The 25,083-nt window shown below is 38.3% G+C and overlaps 1 protein-coding gene across 7 annotated transcripts in view; it reads right to left on the bottom strand.

The window, feature by feature from the left end:
* The window catches only part of TRIP12 (thyroid hormone receptor interactor 12), a 71,770-nt gene that overhangs the window by 45,388 nt on the left and 1,299 nt on the right, over positions 1-25,083 (bottom strand). For 6 of the 7 annotated variants that reach the window (XM_088528539.1, XM_088528538.1, XM_088528537.1 and 3 more), the window contains exon 2: positions 1,828-1,974. In XM_088528539.1, coding sequence (XP_088384665.1) covers positions 1,828-1,925 — 98 coding nt within the window. In that variant the 5' untranslated portion in view covers positions 1,926-1,974. Of the gene's footprint in view, positions 1-1,827; positions 1,975-17,878; positions 17,897-25,083 lie in introns of those variants that run through there. The other variant, XM_088528534.1, reaches the window with a different exon arrangement.

The following is a 25,083-nucleotide window of genomic DNA, read 5'->3' on the forward strand; positions in this document are numbered from 1 at the left end:
GGACAACTGAGAAATTTTAAATTAAGAAACCTTATCCTTCAAAGTACTTGTAGATTTTAGCTGGAAATCTAATCTTTAGAACTTAAATTGGTGTAAACTCCAATTACTGGCTACTGTTTGTTTTAACTGCTGTTACACATAAAATTATCACATGCTTGTATGCCCCAAAATAAGATGAAGCATTCCCAGGTATGTTTGCTTTATCTCAGAAGGTTAGGGTGCATATACATAATGCTGCACTGCACCACAAATCTTCATGGATTCTGTAGTTATACCACACATCATGCAAGAGCAGGTACAACAAAATGGCTATTACAAAGGGGCCTATATAACCACTTGTTTAAAACAAAATTAACAAACTCCACAGTATTAAATGGGAAGTTTCTGCACAAGCAATATGCCTTACGTAAAAGCTTTTTTCTTCTTGTCACTTTTTAATTTGTATTTTTAAAATCCTTAGCCACGGAAAAGGTTTAAGAAAAAAGCTGTTTTATTTCCAACATTCATACAAATAGAAGTGTAATGAAGTGTACAAGTTTGGACAGTACTGAAACTTGCCCTGCTGGAAGGGTTGATTGCTTATCTATGACGAAAGGGAAGCAATCTTCTCTAACACACTTTAGAAGGTGTGCCCCTTAAATCCCAAACTATACATTTTGTGGCTAATTTTAAATGTGAAACAACAAATCTCTACAGACTCTCATTACCACTTAAATCTCTCTAAGATACTGGCCTAAAAATATATATATACATATATATACAGAGGGGGGGAGAGAGAGAGAGAGAGAGAGAGAGAGAGAGAGAGAGAGAGAGATTTAATGAAGTGGCTGAATTTCATCTCCTGCCACCTATACACCCACAACACAGATCTCTAAAGCAAAGTAACTGGCATTAAGGACCCATATCTACCTTTATGCATTTCAAGGAGTTTTTATACACTTTAGATTAGTAAGAAATACACCTCCTGAGTTTGAATCCTTCATAGAAAAAACTGTGTGTTATTCGCCTACAACATTGTAGTCAATACTTTACTACCAGAAGACCAAGTCCTAAACGCACATAGTCAAACAACTCCACATGTAATACCTTGGAGGAAATAGAAATAATACAGGCAGATACCATTTGTAATAATACCATCATCTTGCTTCGGTAAACTATTATTTTAAATAAACTAGGGAAAAAAACGCATCCACACAGGCTCACACAATTACATGAAGAACCTTATTTCATGAATTGGCATATCAGTGTTTATACAACCAGCATCCATAATAGAAGTTTCAAGATGTACTTTGTTTTGCAGTTCTAATGCAACTGTTTACAGAAAAAAAATAGGGAAAATACAGTTGGATCCACTTGCTCACTAGTATAAATATATTAAGACATGACAAGCATCTTATTCTTGAATTATTCAAAAGCTAAATACACTTAACATGCAGGGCAAGGGAGCAGAGGGAAGCTAGTTATCCAGTCTTCCACAGCAGGATGGAGTGAGGGGGCAGATTTTCCCTGGTATTTCACAGACCACATTTTTCTCCCCTCCTTTTAAATATTGGTTATTGAGTAGGGAAGAAAATTTGTAGTTACCTATAACTTGTGTGATATAGTCACAGTCACAGATCTGTTAGGTCTATTCTAGCTGAATACACATCATAGAGTTAACCAAGTTTTCAGCCCATGAAATAACACTACAGTCAGAATTCACAGGAAAAAAATGGCTTTACCAAAGTTTCAGTGCTAGGATTTCAAGGAAGAAAGTTTTGTTCTCTACCTATATTTTGTCAGCTTTGTCTTTTAGACATTAAATAAACTTGTAGATAACAATCATACCTTCCTCCTACTGCGTCGTCTTGTGGCTGGGCCCCAGCAGTGTTCCTCTGTGAACGTCGCAGTGACCCCCCTGGATTGTTATTAGGCCGGTTGGACATTGGCACCTCTCTCCTGAAGGGACATACCCTTTCTAGACACTATCATTCACTGAAAGAAAAGAAAAACAGAGTCACATGAGACATGATATAACTGTGAGTCTTCATGCCCCAAAGGTAAATGTGAATGCTACAGCTTGGGAAAAAAACAAACAAAAAAACCCCACATCTACAAAACTTCAAATCCTTCTTTACAGAGCAAGATTCCTATGAAGGGTATTTATCTCAGTAGTCTACAGCAATCAGGAGCTTGTAAGTATATAAATTGCATATATTATACTGCTTCTTTCCTGGCAGATTTCTGTAATTATTTTATCTGAAAGACCAGATCAACACAATGTAAGAGAAACTATTTGTCAACACTGATAAGAAACACATTAATTCCTAAAATTCAATGCTTGATATAGAACTAATAGTACTTCAACATTCACTGAGAGAGATTACAATCTATTTCAGGAATTGCCAGTGTACAAAAGATTAGACAAATAACCTAACTATTGTACTTTCAAAGCAGCTTCTTTCGTCAGATTTGCACAACTTTTATCTGTGTAAATAAAAGGGAAAATAAAGGCATAATCATTCAGCACAAGGGATGTAGCTTAGAATAAAAAATTTCTTCACACACATAGGTGTTTAATTAGCAGGGAAAAAGCTCATTAATTCTTCAGTCTAAAACAATAAACTTGCACAATTACTGCAAGAAGTCAATACAATGGCCTTGCACTACTACTTTTGGAATATTTCACAAAATTGATGTGAGAATCCTAGAAGTCTACAGATACTGTTTGGCTAGTCATTTACGGAACAAAACCATAACAACCACACACTTTTCAAATCTGAGCCTCTCAACATCCCAGTGAAGACAGAATCTCTGCATTTTGGGCTAAATTGCTGTTTCTAAACAAAAAACAGAGCAAGAGACCTAACGATAAACAAATCCTTTTTGTTGTTAATTATGTGTGAAATCACTTTTGAAAAGAAGAAAGAAAGGATATTTGCAGGTCAAAGAAGTCACACGGGGGGGGGGGGGGGGGGGGGGGAATTTCTCTTTATTTATTTTAATACAATAGTCTGCCTGCTCACGCTCTATCTGTAATCTCTACAGCACAGTAAGAAATAAGTTTGCCAGGAATTTTTAAACGCTACTTCGGCTGCAGATAAATAACTAAGGCTCAATTCAATTTTCAATGCCACCAATGAAATAACTCTGCAATCCTGGCACTGTCACTACAGCCAGACAACGCTTTGACCGTGGTTGTCTATTCCTCTGACAGGGCTTACTGAAAAGGAGAGAAAAACCAAAGCAACAAAACAACACACATACCGTATCTTAAGCTGTTCTATTTTATTGTAGGCCATAAGAAATCAGACCTATAAGCTGATTTGGTTGTACTACATACCTAGGACAATACACTGTAATGATACCACCAAGTACTAAAAGTTCTTGGCTGCTAGCCTACTAGAAATATTTTAGTGAGCTCCAGGCAGGAATTAAACAAGTTAGGCAGCAAAGTTGCTTCCATTCTCTCAGGATGGGGGCATCTTGCTTCTTCAGAGCACAGCACAGAAAGCCGTTGGCTTCGCGAGGCCTGCAGGCACCACCAGCTTGCCAGCGCGCCACACGAGTCAGCCTGCGCAGGGACAGCACAGATGCGAGACAACCAGCACACCATTAACCACCAAAAGCTGACTGAGGTGCCAGTGCTATCTGCAGCACAGGCACCATCAGGCACTGTTGTACATTTTCCCTTCATCTCTTTAGTACTCTGAGTACTAAAGTCAAAATACCAGTCATGCAATAAAGTGTTTGCATAAATCGATTTGATCACCTCATGCCAAGAAAAAGTTGTTATATCACATCAAGTACATCTGAAGTTACTGCCTCCTTGTAAAACAGAACCTGATGAGTGGCAACAACTGTGAAAAAAAGTTGTTGTCACATAATCTAGAATAGGTAGGAGAACTTTAGCATTGTTATTTGGAGACCCAACTGTGTGTCATCCCAGTACACTCGCCACAAAAAGGACGTGCATTGCGCAAGGATACTACCTGCAAAGAGCAGCACTCACTCTGGCGCTCTACTGCTGTGGGCTTTCCCACGTAGGATTAGTACCATGGGATCCTCACGATGCTGTAAGGAACCAGTCAAGATCATCTCCTATATTCAGATTTCTCAACATACTATGCTAAAACACTCAACGCACACTCAATTTGCCCTTACATGCAATGCTGGATTGGTTCATTGCCCCGTAACACGCAGTCTCTAGATACCAAAACGCAAGGAGCTGCACGGCCCAGTAGGCCAGCCACCTGCACCAATTCAGCCCTGTCACATTTTAGGAATCTGTTTCTTCAACTACATTGCAAGCTTCCTCCAGACCCCTCAACTCCTCCTGCCAAAAAAAAAAAAAAAAAAAAAAAAAAAAAAAAAAAGGTACAGCAGATCTCCTCTGTGCTTCAGTTGAGGGGCTTTGAGATTTGAGAAGTATAAATACAGAACTCCTACTAGTGTTTTTTTTTTTTTCCTCCTCTCGGAAACAAGCCACTTCAACATGTACAACTCCATATTCTTAACAATGCCAATGCAAACACCCACAGATCTCTCCTTGTGAGCAAGAATCAACTCTGTAAACTAGCACTTAAAAAAAAAAAAGTCTACTTTATATTTTTGAAGACATCCTATAGCTCTAGAGATGTAGCAGCCACTTGTCTTGGTTGCCATTACCAAAGAGCTGTCTTTGGTATTGTAAAGAGAAACAACATGAGTTCAGCTCCATCACACTAAGACCTAACGAACACACCTATTTCAACTTTTACAAGTTGCAGAGCTAACCCAGTACTTGGGGAGGTTCCACAAGAACAGGAGATACGATCCCTTCCCCTAGTCTACAGCAGAAGACTTTCATTAACCTCTTCTCTCCTGGAAAAGCTGATGGGAAGCGACTGACACTTTCCTGAAGGCAACAGAAGGAAGTAACAGAACTGTAGAACAAACTTGTATCACCTTTCACGATCATGAAGTGTCCCCTAAAGCATAAGGGACTTGTGTAGGCTATGTAGGGACCTGCAATACTCCACTACCATGACAGTCACCTTACTGGGGCCAAACTAAACTGGATTCATTTTTGTTCTCTTTTGTACCTTGATCCAAAGACGCACCTGGCACTGCAGCCGTGATCCAGCCTCTCAAAAGTGCAAGGCCTTAGTGCCCCTAAGTCAATCTTAAGCAAAGAGAGAGAGAGAAGGAATAGAAGACAGAAGGATGTTCAAATGTCTTGTAGTTTTAAGACCTTTTCTTTCAGTAAGTTAGATATCCTACCACCAGGACTCAGATATGTTTTACCATACTTATAAGAAAGCATTAAATCTAAGATTTTAGATCTGTATTCTGTCACTTCCATTTAGATAACAATTTTCTTGACAAACCACATCTGTAAGGAATCAAATCAATTAAGGTAGAAGAACTATTCTCAATGTAGAAGTGCACAATACACATTTAAGGGCTTGAGACTTTAAACGCAGCTAAACTGAAGAACTTGCTGCTGTGACTCAATAACCGCTGAACTGCTTTGTAGCTGCTTTAGTTTATTTTAAACCAATTTCATAGCTGCAACTCATTTTTGTTCAGAGCTTAAAGTTCTTCTGTTTACCTGGAAGCATTTTCTTGCCCTGGAAGCAAGCACTTGCATGTCCCCACTCTACTTCTACCATTTCACCATTTGATGCAAATTCAGTATTAAGAAACAGACTGTTTGTTTTTTTTTTTTAACATTTTTTTTAAGTAGTCTTGTGTAGCTGATTTTTGCATACATCTTCCTCACTGTACTCTCTCAGCCCAGTAGTTACTCCCTCTATCCCACTCGTTTTCCACTGCAACCTTCACCTTCTAAACTTATTTGAGCTTTTATGTCAGAGCTTCATGCAGGCAAAGCTTGTATTCTCAGTTTAGGAGGTCACTGTCCCTTCTGCTAGTAGAAATAATTCTTAGAATCATTTAGAGACCAGGCTGAGCAAGTTGGAGATTTCCTACAAAGTTTTCTATGACCGCATCTCCTGAATTCTTCTCTTCCCTCCCTTTAATTCAAGGGAAAGCTTCCATACATGAACAGCAGAGTGTTTTCCATAAGCTAAACAATAAGGTTGCTGGATTGTATTGGCCTTTATGCACAGCCTGTTGCTCAGTTACATGAAGACAATAGCATTAAAGAATAGTAAGTTGGTTTTCTTCTTCCTACAAAAGGATAGCAAGCTCCCTCTTATTTTTCATTTCCATCTTCTCCTCATCAAGAGTCACAAGCTGTCTATGTGACTTCAAGATATGCTAGTACAAGTTTACCTACTACACTGCACAGAGATGGAGAACTCAAAGGTGACTTATTAGATTGATTTTATTTCAATATAGCAATTGCATGACATTCCATCTACTTGCATATTAGGCTTGCTTGGGCTTTTTTGTATTACCAAGAAAGGAAGAAAGGAAAGAAGGAAGGAAAAAGAGAAAAAAACAAAAACCACCCACTATTCAGATTTAGTACAATTATGAAACCCTTCAAAGCAAAAACGATTCTGCAGCCTCCCAGAATAGCAGCGTTACCAAAGTGCAGGGAAGACAAACAAGCAAGAATCAAGAAGTTCCTTAGAAAAAGAGCACGTTAGGTGGTAAGGAAAGTTATTTCTAACACCTGTTCCAACATAAAGTTTCTTCAGACTCAAAAGCAGCATCATTACTAACGACAAGCTATTGAGGGGACAAGTTTAACAGCTTGCTGAGACAAGCTCATCTTCAAACCTAGGACCTTTTTGATGAAGGGTTCAACTGAAAAAGCCTAGGCCAGAAGACACCTCTGGAGACCATCTGATCCAAACCTCTATTGGAAACAGGGCTTTAGGTTAAGCATTAAATTCTCCAAATCTTTCAAGAAATGATAATTTCTGAATCAGGATGACTAGGTCCGAGTAAGAACAGAAAGCCAAAAGGTGAGAGCCCCACAATAGAAGGAAAAGAAGAAATCGCCAAATAAGAAAGAAATCAAGGCATCACATGAGGTACCTGACTACCAGCAAAAGTGTTATTTTCAGCAGACACATTTGATTAAAAGCCATGTTAGAGATCAGTTCAAGTACCCCAAGATGTCGGATTTGTGTAGATATACAGTGGCACAAGGACACATTCTCCCTTCCTGGGCACAAACATGCAGAAGCAGAGAAGATCCAGCTCCAGCCCTGCTCCTTACTGAAGTCACAGTTCACAGAACACTCCCTCCCTTTCAGTTCTGCAATATGACAGTCCGGTTACCTGGGCTAAGATGAGGAAGAAAGTACTGGGGCATTGACTGCAAGTATCAGAAGACTGCAGTCACTGAAAAGGTTAGTCTTTTATGACTGTTCACACCTCCACTCACACCAGCTAACTTTAGACAGTGTCTCATCTGAGAGCCACCATCAGATTTGTTTCTGCCCACACCACATCAGATTGCTGACCCCCCACTTCCAACTCCACCAAAACAAAAAATTCCCAACAACCTTCTGCATGCTTTCTTCCCAGATTTATTTGCAACAGAACAGTACTTGTGCCTATTCTGCCATTACTAGGGTGGAACAATGTCTTAACCACTGCAAGATTAGTGTATGTGCTCTACACTAAGAAGCACGGAGGTATGGATACTGCAGAGATATTATCAAAGTGGGCCATAAATACACTCAAGCTATGGACTCCACAGAAAGCAGTGAACAAGAAAGAGGGAGTTACCCACTTATCCTCTGAACTTACAAGCAGTCATCTGAAGATTATAGCACCCCTTGGGATTTGCCCCACTAGGGAGAAGCCAGCTTCCCCTTACATATTTGAAGGGCTCAGACCCCACCTAGTGTTTTAGCCGAGACAAAGCTGGGGCATTCTAGAAGACCACATTCACAGACGCAATAAAACAGGTTGCTAGGAGTTTGAAAGTTAAGACTTACTAGACTACTGAGGCTATACACATATGCCTATAACCTCCTCTAGAAAGGTATCAGAAAATCTTGGCACAAAGAGGAAGAGAAAAGCTAATAAACTATCTTTACTTCAGAATTAGTGGGGACTGAACCCACTACTTAACAGTTAGAATATTCAGTGTCTCAAACCAAAAATTTACAAGTTCCCAGATGAGAGGGGATCACCTATTTGCCTCTCAAGAGAGATTTGTGGTGCTCACTAGAAAAACGCCCCAGGTTGTTAGGATGATCCAATGTGAATGCAATGACCCCAACGCAGGAAAGCAGCATCCTTAACTACTGGCTTCCATTCAGTGAGAGGACTGGATGATATATGTGCAAAAGAGATAACAACTTGAGGAGACATTCTGGGAATGTCAGATCAAACACAGTTTAAGGTATTATTTAAATACATACTAGTGTTTTTGTCAGGTCTGGAGCACACAATCTGGTGATGGCATGAAAACACTATGAGTTGCAAAAACTCAACAGTCTCCCCTTCTCCCCTTGTTTAAAAAGGTCAGCTGAAATCAAAACTTGAGACTGCAGAGAACTTCTGCTTGGTCTGGCAGGGAAAAGGAAACTAAAGAGGCCGTCAAGACAAAGCTCAGGATCTTGTTCTGAGGCCTTACACCAATGCTTTAAGGAAAAGCATAGTGAATTGGCCTATATCACAGACAGAATCTCAGTCTTCTAGGCCATGGAAAGTCTAAACTGAAATACCAAAGAGGACATTACCCAAAACTACTGGAAACCACAGGTACTGCTGGCAGATGGCTTGGTAACCAAGTCAACAGGACAACTGACTAAGCCTAAACTGGATTGAAGTGTTAAGAGCTGGTTAAGAGGGTGGCTATTAAGACAGTAAAAGCCTCACTCTCCTACTCTTCTCCTCTAAAGCTGCAGAAGCTGCAGGCAGGGGAAGCAAACTAAAGGAATTACCTGAAACAATTATAATGCTGTTTGAAAGCATCCCTTTTTTAACTCTGCCTTCTCACTGCTTTGTCTATCCTACTTTAGAAAGCATACAGGAAGTTGTTTCACTCTTTGGACTATTTTGGTACACACACACACACACACACAGAGCATAGAGCATATAGGTATCCTGCAAGTCTTACATCCTGATTCAAAATAAATCAAGAAAAGTAGAAGACATTTAATCCTCTTGCTTCTTCGTAGTTTAACATTCTCATCAGCACTGAAAAACTTTGTCAAGGGCAACTATTCATCTCTTCTCTGGAAAGATCAGTAACAGCTTATCTTAAAAAACGATCTCTTAGAAATTTTATTTACAAGCACAGATCATAGTGTAATTCAGAGAACTCCATGAGAAAGCAAGCGTGTTACCCTTCCAGACCTATGAAACTTCGTGATCTGTCTGAACTGGTCCAACAGAAGCTTTTATCAGGATATTGCTCACCATGAAGTCATCACTGACAGGGGGAATGCTCCCAGCAGCAGAATGCCACAACTTGGCACTTCAGCTGTTCTAAACATCAAAGCATTTTCAAAGTTTTAATCTCCATCTCTTTTTTTAAAAAAAAAAAAAAAAAAAAAAAAAAAAACAGCTAAATCGCTACAGTTTATTGCTACATTAAGTTCTGTTGTGTAATTCAGTCAGTACTGCAGCAGTTTATTTTTTCTGGTTGCAAATATGGAGATTATCAAAGCCACAGAATTCAGAAACTCTGAATCAATTTGTATTTAATAAAAGAACAGTCTAAACTGGATAGTCAGCCAGCAATAGCTCAACTTAGAAAAGGCCTAGAGATATTTAAGCCATCTCAGTCAGAGGAAAGATTTGTGTTAGTAGAGAGCTTGTGCATATAAACATCAAAATTTAATATTGTAATAGAGCTGCAGAATACCAAATTAATTTTTGTCTCTATTTGTTGACAGATATTTTCCCATTTAATCCAAGAATTGGAAAGAAGGGGAAAAGGAAGAATAATCTTTGCATGCACTCAATCTTCCACACAGTAGTGTAATGTCACAAAATTTCTCTGCCGGGTCAGATCCTATAGCAAAACCTTGCGTTCATCTCTACAGAACTTATTCCTGCTTATGAAAAAGCTGCTACACTTAAGCTTACTCTACAAGAGCCTCAGTATACAGTTCTGGTACACTAGTGCTAATACAAATGCAGTTAGCAACAATGGAAATAAAAATGAAAAAATGTTTAAGAGCATTTTTAGGAGTTCTTCTATCTCTTCTTCAAAGGGAAAGAATACATTTTCCAACCACCAACTTATTTCTACCCAGAGTGAACTGACACAAATTCTTTGTTTCTAACAGATCCCCAATAAAAACTGTAATAGGTAGGTTTTTTTTAAAAAAAAAAAAAAAACAAAAACAAACAAACAAAAAAAAAAAACACACCACACCACACACACACACTCATCTGTTTGCAGCTTCTCCAGAAACTCTGATTTTAAGAGCCAAAACTCACCATCTATGTGGTGGCTTAAACTTTCAGTAACCAAAAACAAAGCAAAACCAATGCAACCCTGAAGGAAAGCATTCTCCTCAGAGGACAAGTACAAATTTGAGCGAGCTTTACCTTCTGCAAGAGACAAAGAGAAAGAAAGCAGATCTCTCCATGAGGTGGAGATCATCAACACCACCAGGACAAAAACAAATTAGGAAATGGTCAAATAAGACCAAGAAAACAGGTTTGGCAAAATTGGGAGGAAGTAAGGGAACAAGTTTACTGTCAACGGAGTAAAACAAAGTTGAGCGATTAGTACAATTTCAACTTTAGAAGCTGAATTTCTATGTTTTCATGCAAATAAACCAAAAAATACCCATGAGCAAGTACTCCAAATCTGCAATAGCCAATGCTTTATAGCCAGCTGCCTTTGATCTGTACAGCTCCTTTTACTACTACCTCAGCAGCTTGAACACAAAACTGACCACTGCAGCATGAAGCCTCTTCCCTACTGTAACCGCACGGAACAGACACTGCCTTGTTTGCAGCTTGCTCTCCATGGGCATCTCGCACGCAGCCTTGCGGTGAAGAGTGGGCAACAGCACTACAAGTCAAAGAGCGGCAGCTATGTGCCCATGTCCTACCTGCACAGCTTGCTACACAATACATGTGCCATGTTTCATGATAGCTACACACTCAGAACCATACATCACCAGCTTCCGAAACACATTTTTGGAAGATTCCAGTCCTTGAGGGGGAAAATAAAGAAGAAGTTAAAAAAAAAAAATTGTCAAAAGCCCAAGTTCCAAAAACTCCATACAAGAATCAAACAACTTGATGGCAAAGTTTTACTGCCTAGATTGTCTATCCACTGCCAGGTTGACACTACTTGGTCCATAACAATCAGTTGGCACAAAGTGTTGCACACAAAATGAAAAAGCTACATGCATACGTATAGGACCTAAACTAAATATGGAGAATTAAGGAATTGAACTCGGAAGTCTAAACGTTACAGACCCCCTTAGCGCACTTTAGCATAATACTTGACCTTGTCTTAATTTTAATATAGGCAAAGGCATAGAAATTTAAGTATAGACGAAGAAGTCTACTGAAAATTTCTCCCCTCCTATCTCTACAAGCACCAATACCCTTCCGCTCTGCTTTACCATACCTACTTACCTCCACTCTGTCCTAGGCTACCCACACACTCTCTTTCCTGCCACAAGCATCACCAATAACCATGTCCATATTTTATAGTTCACTAGATGAGCATGTTGACAAAAATACAGTATTTTTCCTCACTGTCATAAATGGTCAGATTTGCCACAGTCTGAAGAATTCTGTTTGAATTCTCCTGGCAAGAAGAATGCCAGGACATGCTGCCAAAATCCATTAGATACATCTTTATTACCTCCTAGCTGAACTACTCGGATGCAATTGAAGGGATTCACAGAATCCCAGGAGTAGAGAATACAGATCAGAAGAAAATGAAGCTTTTCCACCGCTTCGTGATGCTTACAAAAGAACGAGCAGAGCTGCAGGCTTTCTGTGGCTTAATCTCAGGACACCCAAAATGATTATATAAGCACTAGATATTACAATAGCTGCTTTGATAATTCTTTGCTCATGCAATTTGCTCTGTGACCCAATCAGAATACCCAAGACTTGTCTCCTATACAGGTGACCTTTTGTCCTATGCTGATGTCTAACTGTGCCTTATAAACAGAGTCAAAACCTTTCATCCCACAGACATCATGCACTGATCCTGCCCTGGCTGGAACCAGGAGAGAGCATGGTGGGGAGGAAAGTTTCTGTGTACATCAAGGCTAGAATAGCAACAAAGCTGGACATCCACACTGTCAGGCTCCTAGAAAGACATTTTTGAAATGAAAATATGACAAAATTAGAAGCATTCAAACTTTACTTTACAATTCTGTGCAAGATGTCTTATTCTATTCCTCTCCATGCCCTGCACTCCACCCCCACCAAAAAACAAACAAACAAACAAACATACACACATAAGGCACCCATATAGTTATTTATTAAATGACTTATTTAAAGCCATTTAATAGAATCAATAAAGGAGATTTGAGACAACCAAAAGATATTTAGCTAGAGAAGGCAGCCACATCACAATACACATTAGAGCATCTCCCTTTACAATGTTTAAGTATAAAATGCACAGGAAATAGAGAGACTTAAGGAAAAAGATTGAAGAGCATGAAACAAACAGGCTTGGGAAGAAAGGAAAAAACAGCTGTAGGCCCAGAAGTGAGTACAGTTTCTTCCCTCTCTCCCTGCTGCACAATATCATGTCAAATGTAAAACTGAATTAGTTCATAAAGTTGAAACCTTACATCTGTTTTGCTATGGGAAGATGCTCAGTTAGAAGCATGAGGCCACCCCATCCCACTTAATGATTAACAAGAATGAGAGATTCTAGTAATGATAACATCTTTAAAAACCTCTACTGCCCCACCTCAGATTTTTTGAATACTGCATTTATTCTAACAATCAGTTCCCAGGATCTCAAAGTCCCACTTGGGGCCAAAGATGCTGAATCAATTGAACCAACTTTGGGCCTTTTTCGTCTATGCTTTTCAAATGTATTTGCAGATTTTCTTTGTATTTAAAGGTTCTCCTGGCAGAACAGCCTTGGGACACAAATAACTGCGTACTTAACTTTGAAAACAGTCAAATTCATCTGGCATGAAGCATTTCAACAGACAGTGAAAGTTAAATAGCTTGAAGATATTACTTATCAAAGTCGGGATAACTGTTAATAAGAAGTTTGAACTATTAAATATCTGTTTTGATTAGTTTAAAAATGGCTTGCATAAAGTTTCTAAAACTGACTTTTCATATCAACAATCTGGTGCTGCAGTTTCAAACATCAAGGACGACATATGCTATTAGCATACACTAAGATGGAAACACTTGTTACATGATATAATCTGAAAGGCTTGGGGGTTTTTTATTTATTTTTTCGTCCTCTTAAGGGGAGGAGAGACTGACTTCAGATGCGCTGCAGCACTATAAATGTGATGATGATGAATATTTTTCCAATTTGAATGACTGCATAAACAACCTGTACTCATTCAAGTGGGGCACATTTTCTGAGCCAAAAACACTCCCTTTTCTATACCTCCAAAACTTGACAATAATAATACTAGACCCCACTTCTGCTAATTTTCATGCAAGTTAGCTTATTACTTAAGTTAGACAAAGGAGAGAAAACGCAAAAAAGCCAGTTAAGAGCATCTGAACCAGACTACAGCATGCAGTTACTCAGCAGAAAACACTCTATCTTCCAAAGGATACCACCGCACTGATTGAAGATTAAGACCCAACCAGATTTCTTGTGAGAGACATCATAGCAAATGTAGCCATCTCAATCAATTATGAAGAAGTTAGTTCATCTTATTCAAGAATTTTAAGTGAAAATTTTAGGTGCCCGACAGTAGATACTCTGCTACCACTCCAGGTATTTTTTCCAAGATTCTCACCTTTAAGCATGTCATTATTTCAGGCCCATAGCCTTATACAAATACTTTTGAAAGTGTAGGGACATGGTACAATTGAAGGTTTCACCCTAATGCCTGTGCAGACCATTTTGATGTTACCATTCAGCATATCAAACTTCAGGAGTTGTACGGTCATTTACATTTTGACTAAGTTCTATAGATAATTTAGAACCTGGCACTTGGAGCTATCAGCAACCCTCATCTAAAATAGCTTTCAGATTCTGCTAAAGCAACCTGAAATGGGATCAGTTCTCCTCTGTTCTCCCACTACAAATATTTTTGGGGATAAACTCCTACTCTAACACTCTAACCAGAGCATCACCCATCCTACTGAAGCCAAAAGGAAGGCAGCGATGCTAGGACAAAATCCTGTTCCAGTCTAGGAAGGTATAGAGAAAAAAAAGCAACTCATTTGGTAGCTGGTCACAAATATGTATTTTACAAGTTTTCCTACCTCAAAGCTGGCCAACTAGCCCCTCTCCTGTGCGTGTGTTGGGGAGTGGGAGGGAGGAACACCACACACACATTAAAATCACACAGCAAATATATACTGAGTAAGGTCTGACTAGCAGTTTGCTGGTGTAACCTAGAATATCATTAGGAAACAACAGACTACCTTGATTTTGGATGCATCTTGACTGACTAAATTTAGATGATTAAGATGTTTAAGTAATATTCTACTATATGTTGGGCTTCCGCTTCTAGCTGCCACAGGTTAAAAAAAAAAAGCTAAGTGTAGATACCTACACTTCAACTCCTCACTTTACTGCCAACAGGAAGATCAGATTCTTTTATAGCCTACTTTTTAAGCAAGTCCAACCCCTATTCTTGATTTATTATGTTGTATACCTCTTCAAACTCAGCTATATCTCAGACCAGCTCTCTGAGAAACAGGAGAAATACAGCAGTTCGCATCCATGTCACACTCGGTGATTTTACAGATGAGGATTAATGAGTCAACCTAAACTCGATCCTTGAATTCCCAGGCCTTTGCTGTTCAAAGCTGAAGTGTGCTGGGTTAACAGCTTTAGGACACTTTCCCTTATGGAATTAAACATATGAGACCCCTGTGGGAGGTAGCAGTGTTAATGGTATAGCTATAACATCTATAACAACACAGAGTCAGTGATGCAAAAACTGCCTATATAACAAACGCTTATACATTCTTTTGATTTTTCTCTTCCTCTTAACTATATCTTTGCTGCCAACAAGGTATCTTAATAGCACAACTATTTAAGAAAAAGTCCATTACTGAGAATATTTCCAGAAATAAGCTCTCTCCTGTAGCAAGCAATTCAGATTTAATATTAAACTCTTATGTACACCTTTCACAGGACAGCCTTTCCTCCTTCACTGTGTTAGTAGTGCAATGAAATCATATTCGCTTACTCTCTGAAATGTCTATAGATAGTCATCCATACTTAACTAGAGTTTAACAAAAGACTGTAAATATGCTTTGACAAAGACTATTAAACAACTGCAGACTTGCACCTTGGCAAGTTTCAAAGCAGTCTGTAGTGCAGCAGATAACCTACAGCAACCAACAAGATTGTTGCCTAAAGTAATTTCGTCTTTCAGGTATAGCTGAAATTAATATTCACATGCAGCTACTGAGGTTGGAGGCCCAGCGCAGCAAAAGCCAGTTGAAAATGGCAGTTTCTGAAAGTTATGGGTGCTAAAACATTTGTAATACTTTAAGGCAGACAGTCATCTTAGATTTGCTACAGAATTGAGTTGTTCGAATTCAATATTCACAGGACATCAGCAGATTCTTTCAGTGAAAAGATTTTTTTGAAGGTTGAACTTGGGATGCGTGATGCTGACTATTGCCAGGCTAATGGAAGACAGGTCATCCAATACTTTGTTTTGAATTCAACAGAACAAAAACTATTTAAACAAGCAATTGCCATTAAGTAGCACACAAACAGAACACATCATCACCCAAGTTTAGCTGGAAGTATGTATAAGGATGAACCATTCTATTAGCCATAGAAGGCAACTATGAAGTAAGATGGAAGTTTTACAGTTATGGTCTTATTTCCAAGTAACTACGCAGGTGACAAAGGTCATCTAAAAGTGAGTGCTGTTCCCTTGAAACTCTTATCAGCTTCCCTCCAAAACTATAAGGACTTACAGGCTTCCTCCCTTCCCTCCCCCTCAAATAATTATGGATCATACAAAGAGGGAACAGTAAATCATCCTAATAAAAAACTTGAAATGCACCAAAATACAGTTAAGCAAAACAATTAGAAACCTTAGAACTGGGTATTAAAATCAGTGATACTTGCTCTAAGCCATGACCCTGTCAGTCGAAACAACTGATAGTGACTGTGTGTGCAGCTGCCTTATGGGATGAGGGTGAGAAGTGCTGGATGCAGGGAGTAACCAAGTAGACTGCTCAGACCCTCTCCGGAATATTCAACTGGAATACCATATCCTGTCACAGTTGGCCTTGCTCGAAAGAGATTCATTCCACTGGTAATTCCTCCAGAATGCTATTAAAGGTGGCGACTAACAAAGCCTATCTTATTTAGTGTGGCAACATGAAGGTTAAGGGAATATACATACTTTCTGCAAGCTCCAAGGGTAAAACACCAGAAGATAAAGAAAGTTACTTAAAATAAGAAATTAGCATTGGAAAATAAGCAGGTTATAACAATGTATATATGAAAAACATTCAATATGGAAATTAGATTATCCTAAAATCCAGGAAGTGGCATGCCCAAAGTCCTCCAGGAACAGTGTAGAACAAACAAGGAGGGGGAAGAGGGTAGAGAATTAAAAAGCACAACCACATTTTACTGCTTCTTGGGTGGTTGCAAATAAATTATATATTTAGGTGATGTACCAATAGTATCAGTGGATTGCACTTTCAACCATGAGGTCTCTTATAAAGCTTATTCCTACATAAGAGTACTTTATCACCCACAGATACCTAACTGTATTACATTCTGTTTTACATTACTGTATTACAATGGTATTACATATTGTTGCTCTAATAGCCTAACCAATGGAGAGGAGAGACAGTTTGTTCAGGAGCAAGACACTCAGGCACAAGGAGTACTCCAGGGCCTCCCGTTCCAGAGCCTAGCTTCCTCACTGAGGAAGTGACTAGAACACCACTCATTATCAATTTGCCCATTGTTTCTAAGAGGGGAAAAGAAAGCACAGATGACACTGTAAAGAAGCAAGTGTACAGTGTCTGCAGTTGCAATGAGACCTCCTTATCCTGCCTCATGGTACTACAGCATGGGCTGCTGGCACAAACTAGCAAAGTAGAACTAAGTAAAGAAAATGCATCCCAACCTTCTGCTGGGGGGGCGGTTAAAAAAAAAAAAAAGAAAAGAAAAAAGGAAGGGGGGAGAAAGGAAAGAGAAGGGGAAACATACTCTTCTCATAGCAGATTATTGTAATAAACAGTGACTTCCAAGTGAGAGGAGGGGAGGGGAGAAAAAAAAAAAAAAAAGGAATAGCTTTGGACAGGGTCAACCTCTGCAGAGGTTGTTTATCCAGCTTGATCCTTCTGTTGGTGTGTCACTCAGTGTCCATATGTTCAGGTCTGATATCTCTCAACTAGGGAAGAAGGGGGAGGGGGGCAGAAGAGTGCCAGAAGTCTATACATTCAGAAAACCAAGGCAGCGACTCACTTTTTTGGCAAGAGCTCCATGCAGAACTACCAGAAAATACATACAGCAGCACCATGAAAAATAAGGGTCCTTTTGTAATCATGTTACTCGCAAACACAGAAGACAACCAATATCTAAGAAAGGGTTACAGAACAGAGAAAGATAAAAAGTTAATTCTGTTGTTCAATCAACTAACAATATGATCCATTATCTAGTTCTTGATTTGTCAGCTCCTCGAGCTGACCTTTCCAAGAGCATAAGTTTTTTGTTGAAGGACAATATGTAAAACCAAAAATCTCCAAGGAAGAAACCATTTCTTCATTCAGGAGAAACACCTTCACACTAAAACTACCACAAAAGATACATTAAGTAATTCTGTGATGCACAGCAATCCACTTAGCTTACCTCTGATTTTAGGTTTTTACTCCAATATCACTAAAACAAGATCAAAACTGATTGCACTATCAATACTGGTAGAATTCAATGCGGTTTCTAATAATTTTATGCAGCCGTAGAATACAGCAACAAGCAAATAGATACTGCAAGCAAATAGAAAAAGGAAACTCTAGTTTAGGGCTGACTTAGCTGACAGCTAAGAACAGGCCTAGGGGATTGACAAAGTGGTCCTGGAGACATTACAGGTACCACCAGCAAGCAAGTACATAGATTTTAGATCTCATCTACCTTCAAAGTGACAGATTGCCAGACTTCCCCGAATATGCAAAGTAAATAATTTTGAGAAATAGGCAGTGTAAGTACACTGTTGTAAGTACACTGTTGCACTTACTCCATTGGGTCCATTTACCCAGTAGAAATCAACTTTATTTAAACCCCAAGAATAGTTTCAACAGCTTTTGGCTAGATTTGTCACAGGGGAGAAAAAAACCAAAAACAAACAAAAGAAACAAAAGAAAAAGCACCACCACAAACCTTATGCACACAGACAATACAATTTACTCTGGATAATGTCTGCAAGCAATCAAGAGTAGCAACAAGTGTTCAAATGTTTGTTATTTCAAGAGCAACATTTTGAGATTACTGAACTTGTCACTTTTTAAGCAGAGTCTAACCTCTACTTTAAGAGGGTACCTAGCATTTTGACTTTACACAAATTTTAAATGTTCTTTCAAAAATTAACTGGTTACTAAAACCAGGTACTACTGACCTCAAGTTTCCAAGCGCCCAACTCTCGGGTTCTACCTTACTTGAATTCATCTGCATACGGCACAATGGAGCCAGAATCACAAGCGCCGCTTCTGCATGGGCTCCAGCTCAGCTTCAGTAGCTGATCAAGAACCTCTATGCAACACACAAGATCAATAGCCTGGCTACTTTGACTACACTGTTTGAGTACTGAAACATTAATGAAAGGCAGTGCTGTTCCTTCACACATTTAATTCCACAAAATTCACCTTTCCCAGTTAACCTGTGAAAGCTAAGCTCAATTTCTCAAAAAGTATCAAAATTTATAGATTATGTTCATGCAACTGCAGTTTTCTTAAAAAGTTTCTTCCAATTCAAGAGAAAAACTGGTGATGAGTTCTGAGCTCAAGTCTCCTTGCTAAGAGCATAGAATAAAACACAGCTAACAACCACATCCAATTGCACATCTAGAAATACTTGAGGTAAATGAGAAATTGGGTGCGTGCAGCAATATATTAGCTTAGAAGATGTCATATAAAAAATCTGGAAAAAAGCACACTAGCTATCCTATTTTTGGCAAAGAAATATATTTACTCTTCTGCCAAGCTTCTTGCAACAGAGTCAAGAAAAACAAATCAACTTTTTGAACTCATACACATCATCTTAAATCACAGTTCAAGTCTGCCTTCTTACTGCTGCTGTTTTATCGTAGAAACAAAAACAGGTGGGATATTAGAGTAAGATGCAGCAACATATCCCTATGAAACACACACACACACACAGTATACATAAAGAGCGTAGCTATTTTCAAGTATCATTTTTCCCCCCATTCACTCTGAATCCTGGCTTAATGCTTCCCCGAAATTATGCAGCTTCCATCAAATCCTTTACATGAGATTTGGTTGATTAGGTGCCCCCTCCAGAAGTGTTTTACTTAGCTTCAAATCAACCTGCACTCTAATGTAGACTGCTGGTACTTGTGCCCGTTCCATTACTTGACTGACTGAATTTATTTTGCTTACTGGTATTAAATAACACAAATCTAGCTACCTTGCCATGCCGGCTCTCTTCGGACAATTTTCACTGAAAAGAAAAAAAAAAAAAACAAAAAAAATTCATGGGGATTACAACTGTCCCAATGCTCTCAATCAAGTTGGCTTTTTTTTTTTTTTTTTTTTTTTTAAAATGATGGATGAGTTCATCTAGCTATTATACCCTAAAGTTCTGCAAGGTACAAACGAAGTTTTAATGAGAAAATATAGTTCATATTCAGTAGCTTAATTACAATAGGCATATTATATCCTAAGAATAAATAGGAAGAGAGCATTTACTCTGTAAGGCTGAGTTCTGTATTTGTAGTCAGCATACTAACATGTACCTTAAGTGACTTTTTCCATTAGTTCCTTTGTACATGCATATAGTCACATTTCACCTGTGTTGAGAAGGTGTATTTACATGCACATCATTTCTTAAGACCAGGGAGGGACTCTTTATACTGAATAAAGAAGTGAGATAAAGGGTTTGACATTAAGTAATGGAACATTATCAACATGGATAAGATAACATCTTCTAGCCCAATGTTAACTGTGCCTTACTGCATTATTTTGTCAAAAAATAGGACTTTCACCACAGACTGATGTTCTGTAAAAGTATGATGTAAAAGGAGGTATCCTTACTAAACAGATGTTTTTTATAACTCAATTATTTTTTCCAGCATTAAGAGTATTTAATGCAAGTCCATTAATTGTGTAATTTTTAGTCTGCCAACACAAGAGCTACTATGGTATTATGCTTTAAACAATCCTCGCCTTTTATTTGGTCTCAACACAAGACACATATTCTTCCTAAGAGTCTTTATTTTCAACTTGGAAGATTCTGCATATGCATGCATTTGTTTTCATTCCTACATTTACTCACCTGTGCTCAATCTTTCTTAAACATTCGAACAAACTTAGATTAAGGGATGATACACAGCACTGTCTTCAAACATAAAACCCTATGGCACAGAGATCGCCTCTCTTATCCAGAGAGGATAAAAAAAAGCCGTAACAAGCTTACAGTGAAGCAAGAAGACAGAAGTTCAACACAGAGACAGAAAAGGGAAGCAAGGAAGCACAGATGCCCTTTTAAACTAAATGTAAACCTAGTTGCATTGAGGCATAAGTATGTATTAGATGACCCATGGCGGTCTGTCCCAAGGCCTATTTTTTCCCTAATTTATTTCCTTTTAAAAACTATCCCTACATAAATAAATTCTCCATTACAGTTACTGCTCTGTATTAACAATGATTGATAATAACCATGTTTCAAAAAAGCATTGAATTCACAATAGTCAACAGTCACAAGTCTGAAGGAACTCCATACTGATAGTATTAGGAGCCTAGTGGCTGCCTGATGACTGGACTGGCTCCTGAAAACTTTCTAACACCTCTGCCCCCAAACCATGCATGCACAAGAGAAAATGGAGAGAACATATTTATATCCTTTCATTTCCACCTTTACAAAGGCTACCGAATAGTTACCCTTCTGTACATTATTTTATTGTTTTGCATCTACATAAGTAAGCGTAATTATTATCAGTAACAAGTTAATTTGGAAACAGAATGCACATGAAACATTTTCACTTTTCAGGGGAAGAGAGAGAAAAAAAATTGTACATCTTTCTTGTTCAACACGTATCAGGGACCTCAGTTTCCATTTTGAAACACCGAATTGCTCTCTACAACTCAAGGTTCACATTCCAGCAGATGACTCAGACTCTTTCATTCCTTTTAAGATGATCATTTTTTTGCAGTTCATCATGCACACTGCTTTGCAGTGGACACCTTAAAAAAAAAAAAAAAAAAAAAAAAAAAAAAAAAAAGGGGGGGGGGGCAGTCCAACCCATTCAGAAAACATTAAGAAACGTGTGATTTTTTGCCCGCCCCGTCAAGAGAGTGCTTGTAGTGCCACACATTATAGAATCCTTCTAACTCTCTCCCCACATCCACCTTGGTAAGATTTTTTCTGTTGTTTCTTTTGTTTCTCTTCCCTTTCCTTTTCTATCCTCCAAGTTTTTTTTTGTTTGTTTGTTTTTAAATAAGCTCAATGATCAATGAACAACTATTTAGATTATTCATTCAAAAGGAAGAGTGAGGTGGGGAGCTGGACCATATGACCTCTAGAGGTTCTTTGTACACTAATTTTATGAATCGAGACAGAGGTTTGGGACCAAATGAAAATGACTATGGCTTGAAATATCACTGTTAGTACCCCTCACACTCTTTAAATTCAAGTTTACTACTAATGTAGCATTCAATACTACTAATGTAGTATTAAGTCACTACAATTAATACTTTCCCCTCCCCAGTGTACACACTTCACTTCTCCAATTTTTCCTTGCTAAATCACTTCAAAGCAGGCAATCTATTATTCTTATAAACTGCAGTTTTCAGCCATACTTGTACTGACTATGCTTGTGAGTCAAGTAAGACTAGCAACAGTCAGTACACTGCAAGACAAGCCTTATTATAGACCGTGAGAGCGAACAGATTGGTTATGTGTGCTAGAAGCCTGGCTGCCAGACAGAATTAAAGGAGAATAGAACTGCAGTTTTACATAGTTAGATTCTACCACGTTCATGAGGAAACGCTCATCATATGACAGGATGAGGATAACTGCCCCTCAAAACTAACCTTCATGCTAAAGCAATGGTCATAAGCATCTAAAAAGTAAAGAAGCTAGTTGACTTGATCCTTCATGTTTATTGTGCACATCATATCATGTATAACTAGAAGTTTTCTATTTACAGAAGGCTGCTGAATTTATGTTTTAAATTCAGTCATCTTGCTAAAGAGAGAAAAAAAAAAAAAAGCTATGTACAAGCATTTTATCACAGATGCTTGATCACTAGCCAGAAGTGTGAAGATAGTTTTGCTACTTAAACACCGTATTCCATGTAAATTAGAAAAATTATCAGGAAGAAAAAAAAAAAAGCAAGAAAACTAATATGACTGTTTTCCAATTAGCAGCCACATTTGCTCAATTAAAATCTCACTATGAAAATCCTCAACGAATTGTTCTATAAACGGCAATATTTTAAAGCAAACTTAAGTCCAGAGAAAATATTACAGAAGGAGGGAAAAACAAAACAAAACAAACACAGACCTCCAAAGATAATCAGTTATCCTATTAACAAGAAGTATCACTGTTTTTACTGATTGTACTGAAATGGGACAGTTACAGTTGAAGTCTACCAAGTGCCTTATAAGAAGGGTTGCTAATTTCACAGGTGAGAAACAGTGTATGAGCCTTCCAACAGACTGACGGAAGAGCCCCCAGAAACACCTTGGGTCTAAGTTTTTGATCCCTGGATAGAACACCACATCTGGCAGCTTTGGGATTTGTTTATATATTGTCACAGTAATCCACAGTCTCTGCATGGAAGACGACAGACCAATAAACAGAAATGTTCTAGACAGTGTGTATTAATTATGGAGACAGAAGATGCTGGCATGGCCTATCAATACAGAGGTAACTTACAGATAGTTCTGAGATTCATTTGCACTGCGAATTAAATCATAAAATGCAGGATAGTCAGACAATAACATTTCTAGCCATGCTCCAGTTTCATTGCTTAGAAACAAAAGGAATTTTAGTCAGATTATCTTACTGGATTGTCTCAAAGTAAATAATTGTACTTACAAGTAATATAAGGACTTATGTGAACATATTTGATGGCTTCATTCATGAAACTAAAGTCATTCTTGTCAGGTTTTAAGTGAAATGCTACAGTAGGAAAGAGGGCCTCCAATTCCTCTCCTCTGGCCGATAGCTTTGGGTATCAATTTTAGAATGATTTTATGAAAGCCTTTTCGCTCCAAATTTTTCTTCTAGAATATTAGCATTCAGAATTTGAAGACAAATAGTCCAAATGTAATATGCAAAGAAAAAAAAAAAAGGGGGGGAAAAAAAAATCTTGTGCCTGGTTCCTTATTGAAAATGGCACCCTTCTGTCCATTTACCAGAAGGGTACAGGTTGTTTTCCCAGTGGTCACTTGGGCCAGGAGAACTTTTGCAGAACATCAAAAGGCCCCATTTTCCTAAGCTGTTACTCAACAGGTCAGCACTCTTCCCGAAGTAGACCTGCTCTATTAATAAATAGTAATGCCACATTGAGCATGACCTACAATTTTTTTTCCTTCCTTACTAACAGCCAAAACCAGTTTAGACTCCTGTATATGAGCCATGTGGAGCCTGGAGAACATGCAGTCTTGAGGAATTTGTCAACACAAATTTGCTACTTCCAATTTTTCATACAGACCCTAGGAGTGAAGCAGCAGGCAACCTAAGACTCCTAGCACAACAAAAGGAAACACTGAACAATTTACATGTCAAAAAAAAAAAACCCTTCCATTTTAAGATCATAATTAGCGTATATGCAACTCAGCCACTCACAACCAACTATGTTTTTAGGAATGTGAAGCAGTTACACAAGTAGAAAACATGTAGGCTTCTGAAAGATGTTGACTAACAGTTATTTACAGTATTATCTGCAGATTATTTATTCACTAGAACATTGATTTTAAATTACTTGGTTCAAATGTAACATTAAATGTTAAAATATTAGCTGCAAAAAACTGAAATACTGCTAATGTTTTCATAGATATTTAATCTCTTGTAGTACCTAAAAAGTTATATGGTTATTTAATTAAATGCTTCCAATACTGCTTTCATGTTTCTTATGCTTCTGCATTTTACTCTCAGCTTAAACAAAAACAACACAACAACAACAAAAAGCACACAAAGCAAAAAAAAAAAATCCATAAACCTGTTGGAATAGAATTAAAATATCTGTTCTCCGAGCACATTTAAAAACAACAACAAAAAAACAAAACAAAACAAAACAGAGTGGGAGGAGAAAAACTATAGCTAGAACCCTTAGACTTTTTCTTTTGGGGGAGGGGAAAGGAAGGGCACAAAGAGAACTGGAAAAGGGATATATCAGATTATTAAAAAAAAATCACAGCAGTACTTCCTAGTGTTTGAAGTCTTAAAAAGAAAGCCTATCTACAGTGGCAGTTTCACCATGAATGGTAAAAACAGTTTAAACTACTGTAATTGCAATTACAATTCCTCTTTCTTTGCATTATGAAAGATGAAGGTGTTCATATTTGCCAGATGAACTATTCAACTCCTCTTTTTCTTTCACTCTTTCAAGCACCACGAAGGCCAATACCGATCATATATAATACACAGGCTGTAGAAGACATCCTGTCTGAATAAAGTTGTGCGTTATGGCGTCAGAGCCCTGAATCAACATTACTCCTGGTGAGCAACACCGAGAGAAGGAACACAGACCAGCCCTCTGGAGGAAAGAGGCAAAAAAGGAAAAAAAGCACCGAATCGAAGCAATTACCAGATTGCTCCGCATAATAAAACCACCACGAAAACAAGCTGAGCGCTCTCTAAAAATGTTTCCAAGTCGC

Source organism: Tinamus guttatus, unplaced genomic scaffold (assembly GCF_059628265.1).
Source record: "Tinamus guttatus ecotype Peru unplaced genomic scaffold, ASM5962826v1 Tinamus_guttatus_pri_ptg000311l, whole genome shotgun sequence".
Lineage (NCBI taxonomy): Eukaryota > Metazoa > Chordata > Aves > Tinamiformes > Tinamidae > Tinamus > Tinamus guttatus.